The sequence below is a fragment of the Harmonia axyridis genome, chromosome 2 (assembly GCF_914767665.1).
Source record: "Harmonia axyridis chromosome 2, icHarAxyr1.1, whole genome shotgun sequence".
Taxonomy (NCBI): domain Eukaryota; kingdom Metazoa; phylum Arthropoda; class Insecta; order Coleoptera; family Coccinellidae; genus Harmonia; species Harmonia axyridis.
This window is the reverse complement of record NC_059502.1, coordinates 4172344-4189860: the sequence shown is the minus strand read 5'-3', so window position 1 is coordinate 4189860 and position 17517 is coordinate 4172344. Positions and strand designations below refer to the sequence as shown.

At 35.9% G+C, this 17517-nt stretch overlaps 1 protein-coding gene across 1 annotated transcript in view; it reads left to right on the top strand.

Annotated features, from left to right (window-relative positions):
* LOC123672714 (sestrin homolog) overlaps positions 1–17517 on the top strand; it is an 83276-nt gene that overhangs the window by 17070 nt on the left and 48689 nt on the right. Inside the window, exon 5 of the mRNA XM_045606964.1 lies at positions 1335–1364. Within this exon, the coding sequence (XP_045462920.1) occupies positions 1335–1364 (30 nt within the window). The remainder of the gene's footprint in view (positions 1–1334; positions 1365–17517) is intronic.

Below are 17517 nucleotides of genomic sequence, written 5' to 3'. Positions count from 1 at the left end.
TGTGATAGTTTTCCTCAATCTAATCAATTGTTCTAATCTGGAGGGGATATTAGAATAAATTTTTTAGATGTGTAGAATTCGTTTTACGGAATACTTGAACTTCGATCTCCGTTAGTTAGATGGCGCCGCGAGCTTTAATTGGTAGAAGAATTTGAGTAAAATTCAGGTTTTGAAACTGATCGAAATTCTTGATACATTCGATTATTTATATCTTGATGTTCGTGAATCGATTGAAATATTCAAAATAATCTGAAAAAAATGGTTAAAATGAGCTTTGAATTTGAATTGTTGGATTTGTCTCCGTCTCAAATAACAGATTGACTAACAAAACCACGAAAAAAATCACAAAAAAACTTGAAAATTGAAAAATAAGGAAACTAAACTACCCAAAAATTTTGAAAATTTCAAATAATTTAAGTCAAACCTGCATGACATAGTTTATTGAACTTTGAAAATCGACATCTAGCTGGAGAAATGGTAAATTCTATGAAAAAAATTCTAGAGACCTTTTTTTTATGAAGATCTGTTGATTTCAGAAATGAAATAATTTTGTCCAAAAAAGGCAGTGGTGTAGATTTTCAATAGGAAAAGGATCATCTTACCCCCAAATCTACGCCACTGGATAATTTTGGAAGGAAACACTCAGCTACTTCGAAAAGTTATTTATCTATACTTCAATACTTAAAAAAAAAAACAATGAATGAAATAATACTAGAGTTATAAGTAAAAAACTGAATTTTTTTCAAACTTCAACACCATGTATCTCGAGAATGAAGCTTGTTAGGATATATGTTAATATGAACTTTTTTTCATGAAAATAGTTGTTCTATCCGACGCCAAATTTATTGCACTTAAATCTGGACCAACCTGTATATTAATAATTATTATTATTATTAAATTTACGATTCAATTCTTCCATTGAAACAACAGGACGTCTATCTACTAGTAAAATCTAAATTTGGAACCTGTTTTAGTTCACAATACTCCAAATAATTGTTTCGACCTACATCCAACGGTCTTGGAGTTGTAAAATTAACAATTCCAATTGTAAGCACGGAAATAAGTTCAATTGATATGGAAAACCATAAAACTTCATTTAATTTTGCAACATTTTTACGATCATAACTGACCTTGTCTTCTTCGCGTTTATTCAGAATGTTTTCATATGAGTGGACACAGTTCATAAATGAAATTTTTTTATAGTTTGTTTGTGCCGGTGGGAACAGTTTTATTATGCTCTTCCTGAATATACATTTTTATCTAGATGTTATGTTGATTTTAATGTTTGCTTGTTAGAAATGTTTATTGCATTAATATTTTGTTTTTCTTTTCAGTTGCCACATTTGGGCACCTGCAATGAACAGGTGAGTTGTAGTTTTTTTTTGAAGCTGCGTTAGAAAATGAAAAAAAAAAGCATAAGAAATGGAATTGAAATTGTCTAGTTATGAAGTTTCTGGAAGTCTAAGGTTTTTTCTATTATTTTGACTTATGAACATTCATAATTTTGGTCATGGTGCAATTCACATCATAACAATATTTTTGATATGAATGAATGTCTCAAAATTACAATTTTTGTCGATTTATTTATATCTTTATTTTTGGCTAGTATCAGAACGAACATCAATTAAGCATTATCTCAAAAACTAGAGCTGATAGAAACAATTTGGTGGCGTTTTTGAAATCAGCACATTACAAGCAATTGAAATTGATTTCTGGCACCAATATTTCTTTCATTTTGTTGGCCTGCGTTATCAAATGCTGTGTTTCCCGAAACGGAAAACTATAGGGGAGTTTACTCTCCCCTGTATTATCTGTAGTAGGTACTCTACTGTCACTAGTACAACTTGTTCATTATTCGAGTAGGGAAATAATTAATAGAACTCTACCACCGAACTCTACTGCTAATTCTACCAATATAAACCTGGTTTTAAGCCCGGTTTATGTTGGTACAATTACATTCGACTATACCACTTCCACTATCTAACTCTACTGGTTTTAGAAGAGTATAGTGTGTGTCTTTCTACCTGCTTCCATGCTTCATCATTCGAACTATCTTTTCAAATTACTAGCAAACGGGAATACAGTACAATACTCTACCAAAGCGAGCATAGTAGAGTGTTTCAGATAGAGAATGCTAATGAACTCTACTACTAATGTAAACCAGGCTTTAACGCCGTTTGAAATAACTATGTTGGAAACGTTTCGCAAAAAAATATGGCAGACTATTACACTCGACTATCCAACTTTCACAATTTAACTCTACTGGTTTGTTTGTTGACCAAACCAATGTAAACAAACATAAGTTTGGTTTTAGCAGAGGATGGTGTGTCTTTTTAGCTGCTTATATGTTCAGCATTCGAACTATCTTTTTAAATTACTAGCAAACGGGAATACAGTATAATGCTCAACCAAAAAGGGCATAGTAGAGTATTTCAGGAAGAAGTATGCTAGTGAACTCTACTACTAATGTAAACCAGACTTTAACGCCGTTTGAAATATGGCAGACTATTACATTCGACTCTTCCGTTTCCACAATCTAACTCTACTGGTTTGTTAGTTGACTAAGCCAATGTAAACAAAAAAAAAGTTTGGTTTTAGTAGGGGATAGTGTGTCTTTTTAGCTGCTTGCTTGTTCAGCCTTCCAAAAAAATTTTTAAATTACTAGCAAACGGGAATAAAAAAAAACTCTACCAAAATGAGCATAGTAGAGTATTTCAGAAAAAAGTATGTTAGTGAACTCTACTACTAATGTAAAGTAGACGTCGTTGGAAACGTTTTGCAAAAAGCTGTGGCAGTCTAAAATGGCAACCGCGATCCTCGTACCTAATTTAATCGTGTAAAATAATGACCCAGGCCTGGGATGTGTAACAATTGCGAGGTCTACGCTCGACATTTGGTAAATTAGAGATAATTATTATATTTATCGTCTAATTTATGTTTATATCGAGCGTTTAGCTAATTCAACCTCGTTCATTAAAGTGATCGCCGTTGGTCCTGGTTTATTTTGAACGTACGCGACTGTCGTACGACTAGGAAACACCGTTTATGTCACAGAAGGAACGTCAACGAAAATTTGCATGAATGTTTTGGTAACTTTGAGCGGTCACCGCTAAATTTGGCGGCTGGGAGGTTTGTTAGATTGAATATTTGGAGTTTGGATGGGTCGAAATATTAATAACGACACTTTTCGATAGTTCGAATCAGAAATGTTTCATTTTTGATTATTTGCAAGTGTAAAAACAAGATTGATTTCAGACAGAACCCAAAAAAAAAAAAATTTTTTTTTTGCGTGACCAATATTTGATAAGCTACTTCACTTAATCAAAGGGGGGAGTAGTGTGAGTCTCCCTTATGTTAAAAGCATAGTCTACTCAATTCAGATCATTTTATGATATTTATTTAATGTTAACATTCACTTTAATAATTTAATCACCGCTAAAACTCAACAACAAAATTGTTAGCGAAAGAAATGCCTTTTTTATATTAATATTCAGCATTTACTCCTTTCAACAGGCTGGAAGTTGAATGAAGATATAGTTCTAGTTAAAATAAGTTCATTCAGTGATTTTCTTTCATCTTGAATCCCTGCGGAGATACAGTCTGTTGAATTACACCACTGAGGCATTGTAGGAACTCAACAAAAACATAAAAATATTAGAAATCATCTGAGTAGAATATTCTCCAAAATTCAAACGCTTATTATCTCAAATCGTTTAGAATTTACATGAATAAATGGAAAAAAAATTAAGTTCAACAGCCTGTATCTCCCAAGGGATTCTAGGTAAAAAAATTACTGGAAAGATCTTTTTATTTTAACAAGAGCTATCAATTCATAAGGTTATGTCCTGGAATGTTGTTGTTTATTTGCATTGTTGCATTATGTTAGTTATACAGGGTGTTCTTAAATTGGAAGTACTTCAAAAGGCAAATTAGAGATTCCTTGGATAATTTTAAGAAAAAAGTCCTATAAATTGGACTACAAATGCTTTGTTTTCGAGATACAGGGTGTTTCTTGTAGTCCTACTTTTTTGTGGTGATTATACCAGTTTATCGATTCTTTATTGATCTCCGCTACAGAATGGTTGATGAATATCAAAACTTATAATTAATTCATTCATCACTAGTTTACTTACTGGATCTTTATAATGATTTGATTTTGACGTTCACTAGAGAATTGTTTGAATTTTTTTCTCGAAATCGGTAGTCTTTACGACAAAACTACAAGACACCAAAAAGTGTAGTACTGGAACAAAGTTTTTATTCACATTTTTCTAAACTAACAGTTGTGCACCAAAAAAAAAAATTTGGAGGAAAGAAGCAGGCAATGTTCCAGAAAAACTATCACCTTGTAGATTTGCATTCAAAATTAACGAATCACATAATAAAAACTTCAAAGTGGAATATCCATGCCAAATTTGAGTTAGATATGTTGTGAAGGGAAGGTGTTATGAAGAAAAACTTGAAAACAAATCAAACTTTAACACGCTGTATCTCGAAAACAAAGCGTTTGCGGGTACATGTTTATGGGACTTTTTCTTCTTAAAATTAACCCAGGAATCTCTTTGTATTTGTTTGTAAAGGGTGTTTTTTTTAGAGCTATAGAACTTTAAATTGCAATAAAACAACGATGGATTATTCGATTGACATGAATTTTATTTATCCGCAAGATAATCTTGTGGCATTACATTTTAAATAAGATTTCTGGCATATGACCGCCACGGCTGGCTCGGATGTAGTCCAATCTGGACGTCCAATTTTCGATGACCTTTTCCAACATTTGTGGCCGTATAACGGCAATAACACGGCGAATGTTGTCTTCCAAATGGTCAAGGATTTGTGGCTTATCCGCATAGACCAATGACGTTACATAGCCCCACAGAAAGTAGTCTAGCGGTGTTAAATCACAAGATCTTGGAGGCCAATTCACAGGTCCAAAACGTGAAATTAGGCGGTCACCAAACGTGTCTTTCAATAAATCTATTGTGGCACGAGCTGTGTGACATGTTGCGCCGTCTTGTTGGAACCACAGCTCCTGGACATCATGGTTGTTCAATTCAGGAATGAAAAAGTTATTAATCATCGCTCTATACCGATCACCATTGACTGTAAAGTTCTGGCCATCATCGTTTTTGAAGAAGTACGGACCAATGATTCTACCAGCCCATGAAGCGCACCAAACAGTCAGTTTTTCTGGATGTAACGGTGTTTCGACATACACTTGAGGATTAGCTTCACTCCAAATGCGGCAGTTTTGTTTGTTGACGTAGCCATTCAACCAGAAGTGCGCTTCATCGTTAAACAAAATTCGACGATAAAATGGACGTAGTGCGCGATACGTATTCCGCACAGAACCATTATTTTCGAAATAAAATTGCACTATTTGCAAGCGTTGTTCAGGCGTGAGTCTATTCATGATGAATTGCCAAACCAAACTGAGAATAAATCACTTGACAGCTGTTAAATCGGTCGACATATTGAACAGTAATGCCAACTTAAAGTTATATACCTCGAAGAAAAACAACCGTTACTATGAGATAAAACTTCAACACCTTGTATCTCCAAAACAATGCGTTTGCGGGCCCATATTTATAGGACTTTTTCTTCTTAAAATTAACCGAGGAATCTCTCATTTTCGTTTGTACCTCCAATTAAGCAACACTATGTATTACAGGTAGAAATAATATTAATTATTACCTATTAATGAATTTTCTAATTTCTTTCCCACACCTTCATCAAGAGCCAGTTCCCTCAAATTTGCCGGTGCGTGCACAGAGCAAAATATGTATTCATTTTGGCCTATTATTGAGATTAGCGCGTAACTCAACGATAATATTGGAGTCTGAGGATAACGGCACGAGGCGCCAAGGTCTTGTATTAATAGGTCGCGATATTGTTTTCGTCCATGCGGTCTCACTCGCTATTTCCCCCTCCCCGGACCTAACCCTTTCCGATGTCGAAAAACACCGCGAATTTTGCACAACGCTTTGTTGTTTCCTCATACCTCGCAGATTATCTGAGCAGCGTCGGGCGGTGTCAGTATCTGGATGGGTGACCGATATTTTATCAATATTTTCAAGAAATATTCACGATACTAGTGGTCCTGCCAGAAATTCTACTTTTCGCTTCGATGGTTCAGTTGATTTTGGAAATATAGAGACTATGTAATAATCACAAAATTACACAATGGAGTCTCGTTTCACACATTACTTATTTTCTAGGGAAGTTAAAGTTCATACTCTATGATTCGCCTTTGCGACGAGTGTTCATTAAAATTCGTAGTCAAGAGGGCTGTGGAGAAATTAGAGTGGATTTTCTGTGATTACAAGAAGTGCTTAGCTTGTATCATATCACTAACATTTGTTTAGATACTTCGAATCTGGAATCTATGTATGGTACAAGCTAAGCGCTACTTGTAATCACAGAAAATCCACTCTTATTTCTCCACAGCACTCTTGATCACGAATTTTAATGAACGCTTGTTACATAAACGCCAGGCGTTTTTTCGCGACACATTCTAAAAAGTTGAAATCTGCCACATTTAAAAGAAATTTTTTCGCGAAAAAACGTCTTAGATATTTATGCAGAATCATAGAATATCATAATAAGGCGTTTTATTACGACGAACGTTTCAATACAATGATTTAGATTTAGATCTCAGAGTAATAAACATAAATAGAGGAAGCATAAAATGTCATTTTCAGTAAGCAAATTTTGTCTATCTAATTTGACATGAATCTCGCGGAAATGAAAACATATCAGTGATACGATATTTCACTCAATTCGCGAATTTCTCCACAAAGAACGCACTTCTTATGTCCCTTAGTGAATCAACGTTTCATATCACCTCAAAATATATTGAAATGAATACCTGATTCTTTCAGAAATTCAGAAATCAGAAATTCAGTCGGGATCTTTTGAGCGCTGGTTCATTCATGCGACAATTGCGCAATTGACACATAAATCAACTTGAGTAAAGCAAGAGTTTGATACCGATATGTTATTGTAGTCAGCCTAGATTTGTAGGAATCGTGCTTTGCTCTCATCAAAATTCAAACCGCTTGTTATCCTCTGTCATATTTCTCCTCATTCCCAATGCTGTTACTTCACAACGAATACTGGGATGGATCTGGCATTGAGAATATGCTTGTCGTGAGGCCAACACATCGCCTGCACGTTTCTCTCTGCAGGTGTTCGTGGTTTGCCCGTTAATAATAAGACGTTTGACACAGAGTCAACTTTATTATTCGCTGTGACATCGGAATAATTGGGCAAAAAGATGAAATGGAGTTATCGGGAGAAATTTGTCTGGTATTCTGCCTCAGGGAAAGAATTTTGGCTTTAATGAAGACAAAGAAGAATGTTTTCCACATTGAAAAGTTGAGGGAGCGTTTAAGAAAACACGATTTTTTACTGGAATTGTTTAATAAAATATGAGAGCTTCAGCTGTCGAGCTTGTCATATCAAACAGTAAAGTTCGTCGCAAAACAAGGCCTAGGTCTAGATTTTCATATTCAATAACTAATTATACTCTATGGTAACTTAGAATGTTATAAGACGTTTTTGTGCGACGAATTTCTCTCTGGGTCTGATTCAATAATTGTCTTGAAGCGAGCGTTCGTCGTAATAAAACGCCTTATTATGATATTCTATGATTCCGCATAAATGTGTAAGACGTTTTTTCGCCATAATTTTTTTTTAATGTGACAGTTGGAGAAGTACGTAAACATAGAGAGAGTATACGCAATTTTTACATGTCCCCAACATGGTTAGATTACGTTGTCGGATTGTGATATATTTTCAAATCCACAATTTTACTATATCATTATGAATGTATATTATATTGAATGAAATATATTTATTGGAGTGATTCCCGATTAAATATGCAAATTTGAATATTTGGAATCCAATATTTTTCTTGATTATCAAATTAATAATGAGCAGAATATTTATTATTTTCTGTATCTACCTGAAATCCAAGGTTTGGCAACTTTTGCTCTCCTAGTGTCATCGGTTGTTTCACTTCGTTTTGCGCGCTATTAGTTATTACTTCAAAGCTTTGCTCATTTTTTTTTAGATATGTATTCTGCTTGAATTTTTATGGATCTGACGCTTAGAGTAATAAATATAGATAGAGGGTGCACATGTCATTTTCAGTAAGCAAATTTCGTCCCCAATATGAACTATCAAGTTTGACATGAAGCGCGCGGAAATGAAAACATATCAGTGATACGATATTTCACTCAATTCGCGAGTTTCTCCACAAAGAACTCGCTTCTTATATCCCATAGTGAATCAACGTTTCATATTACCTCGAAATATATTGAAATAAATACCTCAATATATCAGAAATTCAGAAGACAAACTTCAAGCGCGCCAAACGACTTGAAACAATCGATGACACTAGGAGAGCAAAAGTTGCCAAACCTTGGATTTCAGCAGGTAGATACAGAAAATAATAAATATTCTGCTTATTATAAATTCGACAATTAGGAAAAATATCGGATTCCCAATAATCAAATTTGAATATTTAATCGGGAATCACTCAAATGAATATATTTCATTGAATACAATCCCAAACGACGTGAAACAACCGATGAAAATAGGAGAGCAATAGTTGCCAAACCTTGGCCAAGTGCGTTCAGCAGGTAGATACAGAAAAATAAATAAATAAATACATTATAAATAAATTTCTTTATTTGCAGAAGTATGACATTACAGATAAATGTTCAAAGAGAATATAACACCAAAAAAAAAATAATAAAAAATTAATATAATATAATAAAAAATTAATATAATATTATTTAATATTATAATTAATATAATATTAATTATTATAAGGTGTGTGAATAAGTCTTTCCCGTTTTTTTTTCAAATTTTGAGCCTTTATTGTGAAAAAATGGTTACAAATGAATTATTGAAAGTATTGGCCATCGCTAGCTACAACTTTTACCCATCTTTCTGGCAACATACGAATCCCGTTGCGAAAAAATTCGACCGGTTTGGCCTCTATCCAGTCATCCACCCATTTTTTGGCTTCCTCGTAGGAATGGAAGTGCTGGTCAGCCAGGCCATGCGTCATCGATCTGAAGAGATGGTAATCAGACGGAGCAATGTCTGGACTATACGGCGGGTGGGGTAGGGTAGGACTTCCCATTTGAGCGTTTCTAAGTATGTTTTCACCGGCTGTGCAACATGTGGGCGAGCATTGTCATGTTGCAAAATAACTTTGTCGTGCCTGTCGGAGTATTGTGGCCGTTTTTCTCGCAGTGCGCGTCTCAAACGCATCAATTGTCGTCGATAGACCTCGCCTGTGATCATTTCATTCGGTTTCAGAAGCTCATAGTAAACTACACCTAGCTGGTCCCACCATATACAGAGCATGAGCTTGGCGCCATGAATATTTGGCTTGGCCGTCGATGATTATGCATGGTCGGGTAGTCCCCATGATTTTCTTCGCTTAGGATTATCGTAACGGATCCACTTTTCATCGCCAGTCACGATACGATGCAGAAAACCCTTTCTTTTATGTCGCTGAAGCAGCTGTTCGCAAGTGAAAAAACGCCGTTCGACGTCTCTCAGCTTCAGTTCGTACGGCACCCAATTTCCTTGCTTTTGGATCATTCCCATGGCTTTCTAACGCTTGGAAATGGTTGTTCGGTCAACTCCCAATCCTTCAGCAAGTTCTTCTTGCGTTTGACACGAATCTTCATCAAGCAAAGTCACCAATTCTTGATCTTCAAAGATTTGCGGCCGCCCGGAACGCTCCTTGTCTTCCACGTCGAAATCGCCACTTTTGAAGCGTCGAAACCATCCGCGAACACTTGAATCATCGACACAACCTTCTCCATAAGCTTCCTGAAGCAACCGATGCGCCTCGGCAGCAGATTTCTTCAAATTGAACAAATAAAGTGAAACTTCCCGCAAATGACGTCGTCTCGGCTCAAATTTCGACATTTTCACGATTTCAAAAATTTATGATGCGAAAAAATTTCAACTAATGTGTTAGTGTGGAATTGTTGACAGATGAATAAGCTTTGATTATGACATATGTAACCATTAAATACTCGCACAGTATTGGTGGCGCCATCTCTTACAAAAAACGGGAAAGACTTATTCACACACCTGATAATATAATAAAAAATTAATATTTTGCCTATTATAAATTCGACAAATAGGAACAATAATCGGATTCCAAATATTCAAATTTGCATATTTAATCGGGAATCACTGAAATAAATATATTTTATTCAATATAATATACATTCATAACGATATAGTAAAATTGTGGATTTGAAAATATATCACAATCCGACAACGTATTCTAACCATGTTGGGGACATGTAAAAATTGCGTATACTCCCTCTATGTTCATTACTCCAGGTCTCAACCTGATCGTATCTATGGTCTCAGAAATGTTGGGTATTTCTTTTCCTATATTCTGATGATGTGATCAGCTTGGAATTTTGCAAGGAGCTTGAAATTGTTTTATATTTACTGTCAGACTCTTTACTGCGTTTATTTTGAAGTAATGGAAATATCGCTTTTGAAAATTATTTCTGAGACATAAAGGAATAAAGTAATTATATTGAATGAATGATTCCAGGTTCATCAAAAACAGTGTTTTATAAATATACAAAAATCGAAATATACTCTTATCAGGGGGGCTTAATTTTTTGATGTTACCTTAAGGTTGTGTTTTGCAATTTTCAAAATCAATAAAAACAAATCGAATAAAGAATAATGCATGCCAAATACACATAGTTCATTCACCTCCAGTACCCTCTGCAGTTTTCCTCAATCGAAGTATTTGTCCTATTACCCATTTCCTCGAATGCATAAATACAATTTCCTCACCGTTTTATCCTGTTTAGTAAGTTTTTTCAATAACGTTCTTTTTTTTCCAATCACTATCTCCCTCGATATCAATAAATGTGTCGATCATGTCTGTCTACCGTTTATTCCCGTTCAATGCCCTTATTACTTCCTCAATGGCAGGTCAGGCAAAAATGAATTGTCATAGGTGTCGAAATAGAGGGAATTGTGTGGAATTCATAGAAGCTAATCGATAATACATACGTTGACCTGTGTAGCAGAGCGTTTAGAACATCATTTCTGGGAAGATCTTGTGAGACATAAAGGAAGAATGTAATAAAAATGACTAAATGATACCAGGAATCTGATAGAGGAACAATAACTGATAAAGGTCAAATGAGTTAGTTGAAATGATAGATATGAATGCTCCAAAGAATTAGGAGGAAAAATGCTAGAAAAAACGGAATATAGGAGTTTTCTCATCTATATTCAATAATTATTTCCAATTTAAATCTTATACTTCAATCAATAAGTCTTGGGAATTCGACTTTATCCTTCAATAAAGTCACTTTCAAGAGCTTCTCTTACTTTTTATTACTGGTGTCGATAAAATCATCGACATTGTCCAGTCCGATCGTCGTGTAAGCACTGTTTCGATTGCCCAAAAGCTAAAGTTTGCACTAAACACCGTTTGGCACCATTTGCATAAGGCTGGGCTCAAGAAGAAGCTCGATGTATGGGTACCAAACGAGTTGACGCAAAAAACTGCATGGACCGAATTTCCATCTGCGAATAGCTGCAGTATCGCAACAAAATCGATCCATTTTTGAAGCGGTGGGTGGCTGGTGATGAGAGGTGGATCACTTACGACAACTTCAAGCAAAAACGGTCGTGGTTGAAAAGCGGTGAGCCGGCAGAAACGATGGCCAAGCTAGGATTGACGGCCTGGAAGGTTTTGCTGTGTGTTTAGTGGGATTGGCAGGGAATTATCTACTATGAGCTGCTTCCCTACGGCACAACTGTTAACTCGGAACTGTACTGTCAACAATTGGGTCGTCTGAAGGAAGCAATCGCCCAGAAGTGGCCAGCTTTGTCCAATAGGAAATGAATTGTGCTCCATTAGGACAATGCCTGGCCACATACATCAATAGTGACTTTCCAGAAGCTCCAGGAGCTTGGTTGGGAGGTTCTTATGCATCCGCCTTATAGTCCGGACCTGACACCAAGTGATTACCATCTACAGAGGCTTGTGAAAATCAACTGTCTCAATTTATTGCCTATAAGACGAGAGCTTCTTTGAGAGAGGTAAAATGATATTATCTTCAAAATGACAACAATTTATCGAACAAAGCGGTGCATACCTATTTGACCTATATCGAAACTATGGTAATTGAAGCCTTGTTTTAGATTAAAAAATGATGGATTTCTTTTTACTACACCTTATAAAGGGTGTTTTTTTTTCGAGGACTATAACTTTAAGTTGGCATTACTGTTCAAGATGGCGACCGATATAACAGCTGTCAAGTGATTTATTCTCAGTTTGGTTTGGCAATTCATCATGAATAGACCCACGCCCGAACAAAGCTTGCAAATAGTGCAAAATGAGATTGCCGTTGTTCCCAATTTTCATAAGCGAATTTTGTTTAGCGATGAAGCGCACTTCTGGTTGAATGGCTACGTCAACAAACAAAACTGCCGCATTTGGAGTGAAGCTAATTCTCAAGTGTATGTCGAAACACCGTTACATCCAGAAAAACTAACTGTTTGGTGCGCTTTATGGGCTGGTGGAATCATTGGTCTGTACTTCTTCAAAAACGATGATGGCCAGAACGTTACAGTCAATGGTGATCGGTATAGAGCCATGATTAATAACTTTTTCATTCCCGAATTGAACAACCATGATGTCCAGGATCTGTTGTTCCAACAAGACGGCGCAACATGTCACACAGCTCGTGCCACAATCGATTTATTGAAAGACACGTTTGGTGACCGCCTAATTTCACGTTTTGGACCTGTGAATTGGCCTCCAAGATCCTGTGATTTAACATCGCTAGACTACTTTCTGTGGGGCTATGTAAAGTCATTGGTCTATGCGGATAAGCCACAAACCCTTGACCATTTGAAGACAACATTCGCCGTGTTGGAAAAAGTCATCGAAAATTGGACGTCCAGATTGGACTACATCCGACCCAGCCGTGGCGGTCATATGCCAGAAATCATATTTAAAATGTAATGCCACAAGATTATCTTGCGGATAAATAAAATTCATGTCAATCGAATAATCCATCGTTGTTTTATTGCAATTTAAAGTTCTATAGCTCTAAAAAAACTCCCTTTATTTCTAACCTAACCCAAATATACATGTAGTAAATTTATTATTGCTAGTTTTGTGCTGTGTCCTTTATTTTGTATGTCACTTAGTATATTTTAATTCAATCAGTCTCCTCACTTCTTGTCCATAATGGTATTATATATAGTTACGTTGTATACATAGTTTATACTGCGTTTCAAATTCCTTGCACGTCCAATGAAATTTTAATTATCGAGTCAGATAAGCCAATGCTATCCCTCCATAAACTTCTTATCGCTATTAGCGATTCCTTCCGCGTTCGTTTTGTTTACGCGACAAAAGAAAAACTTTTTTTTACGATTGGTGCGATCTTCGACCTCCTCCGTTCTGTCCTGTGATTTATGATCCTTCTTTTTGTCCCCGATATACAGCCGAAATTAAAAAAATCGAATCGGCTATCGCCCTCCTCTCTAATAAGGTCGATTATCTATCTATCTGGCTTGTTGTTGGAACACTCAGAAATTTTTTCAGATAGCAAATTGAGCACACCGGATCATTGTACTTTATCAGAGTGGGCCGGGATTGGTCAGGCAGCGTCTATTTCGGTTTTTGTGAACCGTGCCCGAATGGCTAGAGATCGTCATTTATCCGAAATGTTTACTCTGTGCTTTGTTTTCGGATTTATTCGCAAATTTTATGGGATATTTTAAAATTGCGGGAAACAGTTGGCGTGGAGTCAGGAGCTTTTGCGCGCTTGTTAAAATGCGTATTGATGTAATGTTTATACGAAGTCTTGATAACTCAATTAACCTGAAAATAAAACATAGAATTACGTGATTCTCGTAGAGTAATAAAAATAGATAGGGGGAGTATACGCAATTTTTACATGTCCTCAACATGGTTAGGTTACGTTGTAGGATTGTGATATATGTATTTTCAAATCCACAATTTTACTGTATCGTTATGAATGAAAAGAGTGTTTTTTTGGAGCTATAGAACTTTAAATCGCAATGAAACAACGATGGATTATTCGATTGACATGAATTTTATTCATCCGCAAGACAATCTTGTGGCATTACATTTTAAATATGATTTCTGGCATATGACCGCCACGGCTGGCTCGGATGTAGTCCAATCTGGACGTCCAATTTTCGATGACTTTTTCCAACATTTGTGGCCGTATATCGGCAATAACACGGCGAATGTTGTCTTCCAAATGGTCAAGGGTTTGTGGCTTATCCGTATAGACCAATGACTTTACATAGCCCCACAGGAAGTAGTCTAGCGGTGTTAAATCACAAGATCTTGGAGGCCAATTCACAGGTCCAAAACGTGAAATTAGGCGGTCACCGAACGTGTCTTTCAATAAATCGATTGTGGCAAGAGCTGTGTGACATGTTGCGCCGTCTTGTTGGAACCACAGCTCCTGGACATCATGGTTGTTCAATTCAGGAATGAAAAAGTTAGTAATCATGGCTCTATACCGATCACCATTGACTGTAACGTTGTGGCCATCATCGTTTTTGAAGAAGTACGGACCAATGATTCCACCAGCTCATAAAGCGCACCAAACAGTCAGTTTTTCTGGATGTAACGATGTTTTGACATACACTTGAGGATTAGCTTCACTCCAAATACGGCAGTTTTGTTTGTTGACGTAGTCATTCAACCAGAAGTGCGCTTCATCGCTAAACAAAATAAAATGGACGTAGTGCGCGATACGTATTTCGCACACAACCATTATTTTCGAAATAAAATTGCATTATTTGCAAGCGTTGTTCAGGTGTGAGTCTATTCATGATGAATTGTCAAACCAAACTGAGAATAAATCACTTGACAACTGTTAAATCGGTCGCCATCTTGAACAGTAATGCCAACATAAAGTTATATACCTCGAAAAAAAAATACCCGTTATATTATATTGAATGAAATATATTTATTTGAGAGATTCCCGATTAAATATGCAAATTTGAATATTTGGAATCCGATAGTTTTTCTAATTGCCGAATTTATAATAAGCAGAATATTCATTATTTTCTGCATCTACCTGCTGAAATTCAAGGTTTGGCAACTTTTGCTCTTCTAGCGTCATCGGTAGTTTCACGTCGTTTGGCGCGCTTGAAGTTTGTTTTCTGAATTTCTGATATATTTTGATATTTATTTCAATATATTTTGAGTTGCTATGAAACATTGATTCACTATGGGACATAAGAAATGCGTTCTTCGTGGAGAAACTCGCGAATTGAGTGGAATATCGTATCACTGATATGTTTTCATTTCCGCGCGCTTAATGTCAAATTTTATAGTTAATTTTGGGGACAAAATTTGCTTACTGAAAATGACATATGCTCCTTCTATCTATGTTTATTACTCTGAGGTGGAAATCTATTAAATTGATATTAAATGCGAATTATTATCATTTCCATTATTTTAATTCACACTGTGTCCGTAAAGTAAGGAACAAATTCATTTTTAGTTTACAGCTGAGCTGATTCCAAAAATGTATCACATGTTGATTCCAATTGGTACGGAGTGGAAAAAAATACAATAGTTTTGTGTGTGCTCATAAAGTAACGCATAACATTCTTTATTAGTAAAATTAACAATATTATCAAAAATACTTATTGTCTAGCGGCAATTGGTTTGAATGTAACACCCTGTAGTTTGTTATATCATTAGATTAATAGAAATGAGCTGTTTCCAAACATGTTTGGTACTTGTCGTCTAGCAGACAGAATATGAAAGAAATTATTTCTTATCAATTTAAAAAAAACATGTGATACATTTTTGGAATCAGCTCAGCTAAAGTAATCGGAAAATTGAGACAAAATGGGGGTGTTCCTTTCAAAAAAATGACGGTGACGTTATTACTCGAAAGTAATTCACCCTGTATATTATATTATTACTTCAAAAAACGGTAAATTAAAATAAAAAATCGACGTGTTTCATGATTATTTCTTAAAACGGTCTGTTTAGCTAAAAATGAATTTCTTCCATACTATACGGTCACAGTGTATAAAGCTCACCCTGTAAACCTCTCTGAGAGGCATCAAAACGAAATATCATCCACGCGAATATCCGCGAAAACCCGGAAACCATTTGCGGGACAGTTTTATTCAGGTCAGATTCGTTTGTAGGAGAAGCTAATCAGTCAGCGATAAATATATTTCGCACAAACAAACCGCGCCAGGATATTATTTTCGATCTACAGCCGGTCCGAAAGTCGGTTTTCGTGCCGCAGATGTCGAATTCGGTGACTCAATACGCTTTCGTGATTATCCAATCGGAATCGATAGGCCCAATTGGCCCTTTGACAGTAGAAGATGTATGGCCCAATTTATCGACATCCACATAAATTGAGACTTTCGAGAAGGATTTTCATTAATATAACTATGAAGAAAGTTATGGAATACATAAAAGACTAAAAATTTCCTCCGCCTGAAAAAAAATCACTGATTAATTTGAAAAATATGTAAAAGAGTCTATATTTGCTGATCCATTATGAGCCGTTCGTGATTATTTAATCGAAATTGAAACTCTCAATGCCTGAGACGCAATTGATAACGTTTAAAATATGTTCTGAGACGGGTCAACGATAACCGAGTTGACCAAACGGAATCTTTTTTATTTTGCTGTTTCTCAATGACCTTTTGGGTCAGTGAAAGAGGAGATAGGGTTGATCTCTGTGTTCGAGTCACCGTTTGATCTTTCTTAGATTCTATGTTTCTTTTCTGTTTCATTCTATGGTCGATGGAGTTAGTAAGTTATTTCTGTAATTGAGGGTTCACCATTTTTCGAAATAATTATGTGAAGAATGAGTGAATATTACACAAGAATTTTTCATTGCCATTCACAGGGGAACAGCTGTTTTGGTGTCGAGGTTTTTGATATCAATTTGATGTCCTGAATTCAATTAACGTATTCATTTTTACCTAGGACCTCGAATTTTTAAGATATACAATGTTAGAGAAATGAAGGGTGTTCTTTTCGAGGTATATAACTTTAAGTTGGCATTACTGTTCAAGATGGCGACCGATTTAACAGCTGTCAAGTGATTTATTCTCAGTTTGGTTTGGCAATTCATCTTGAATAGACTCATGCCTGAACAACGCTTGCAAATTGTCAAATTTTATTTCGAAAATAATGGTTCTGTGCGGAATACGTATCGCGCACTACGTCCATTTTATTTTGTTTAGCGAAGAAGCGCACTTCTGGTTGAATGGCTACGTCAACAAACAAAACTGCCGCATTTGGAGTGAAGCTTATCCTCAAGTGTATGTCGAAACACCGTTACATCCAGAAACTCTGACTGTTTGTTGCGCTTTATGGGCTGGTGGAATCATTGGTCCGTACTTCTTCAAAAACGATGATGGCCAGAAAGTTACAGTCAATGGTGATCGGTATAGTGCCATGAT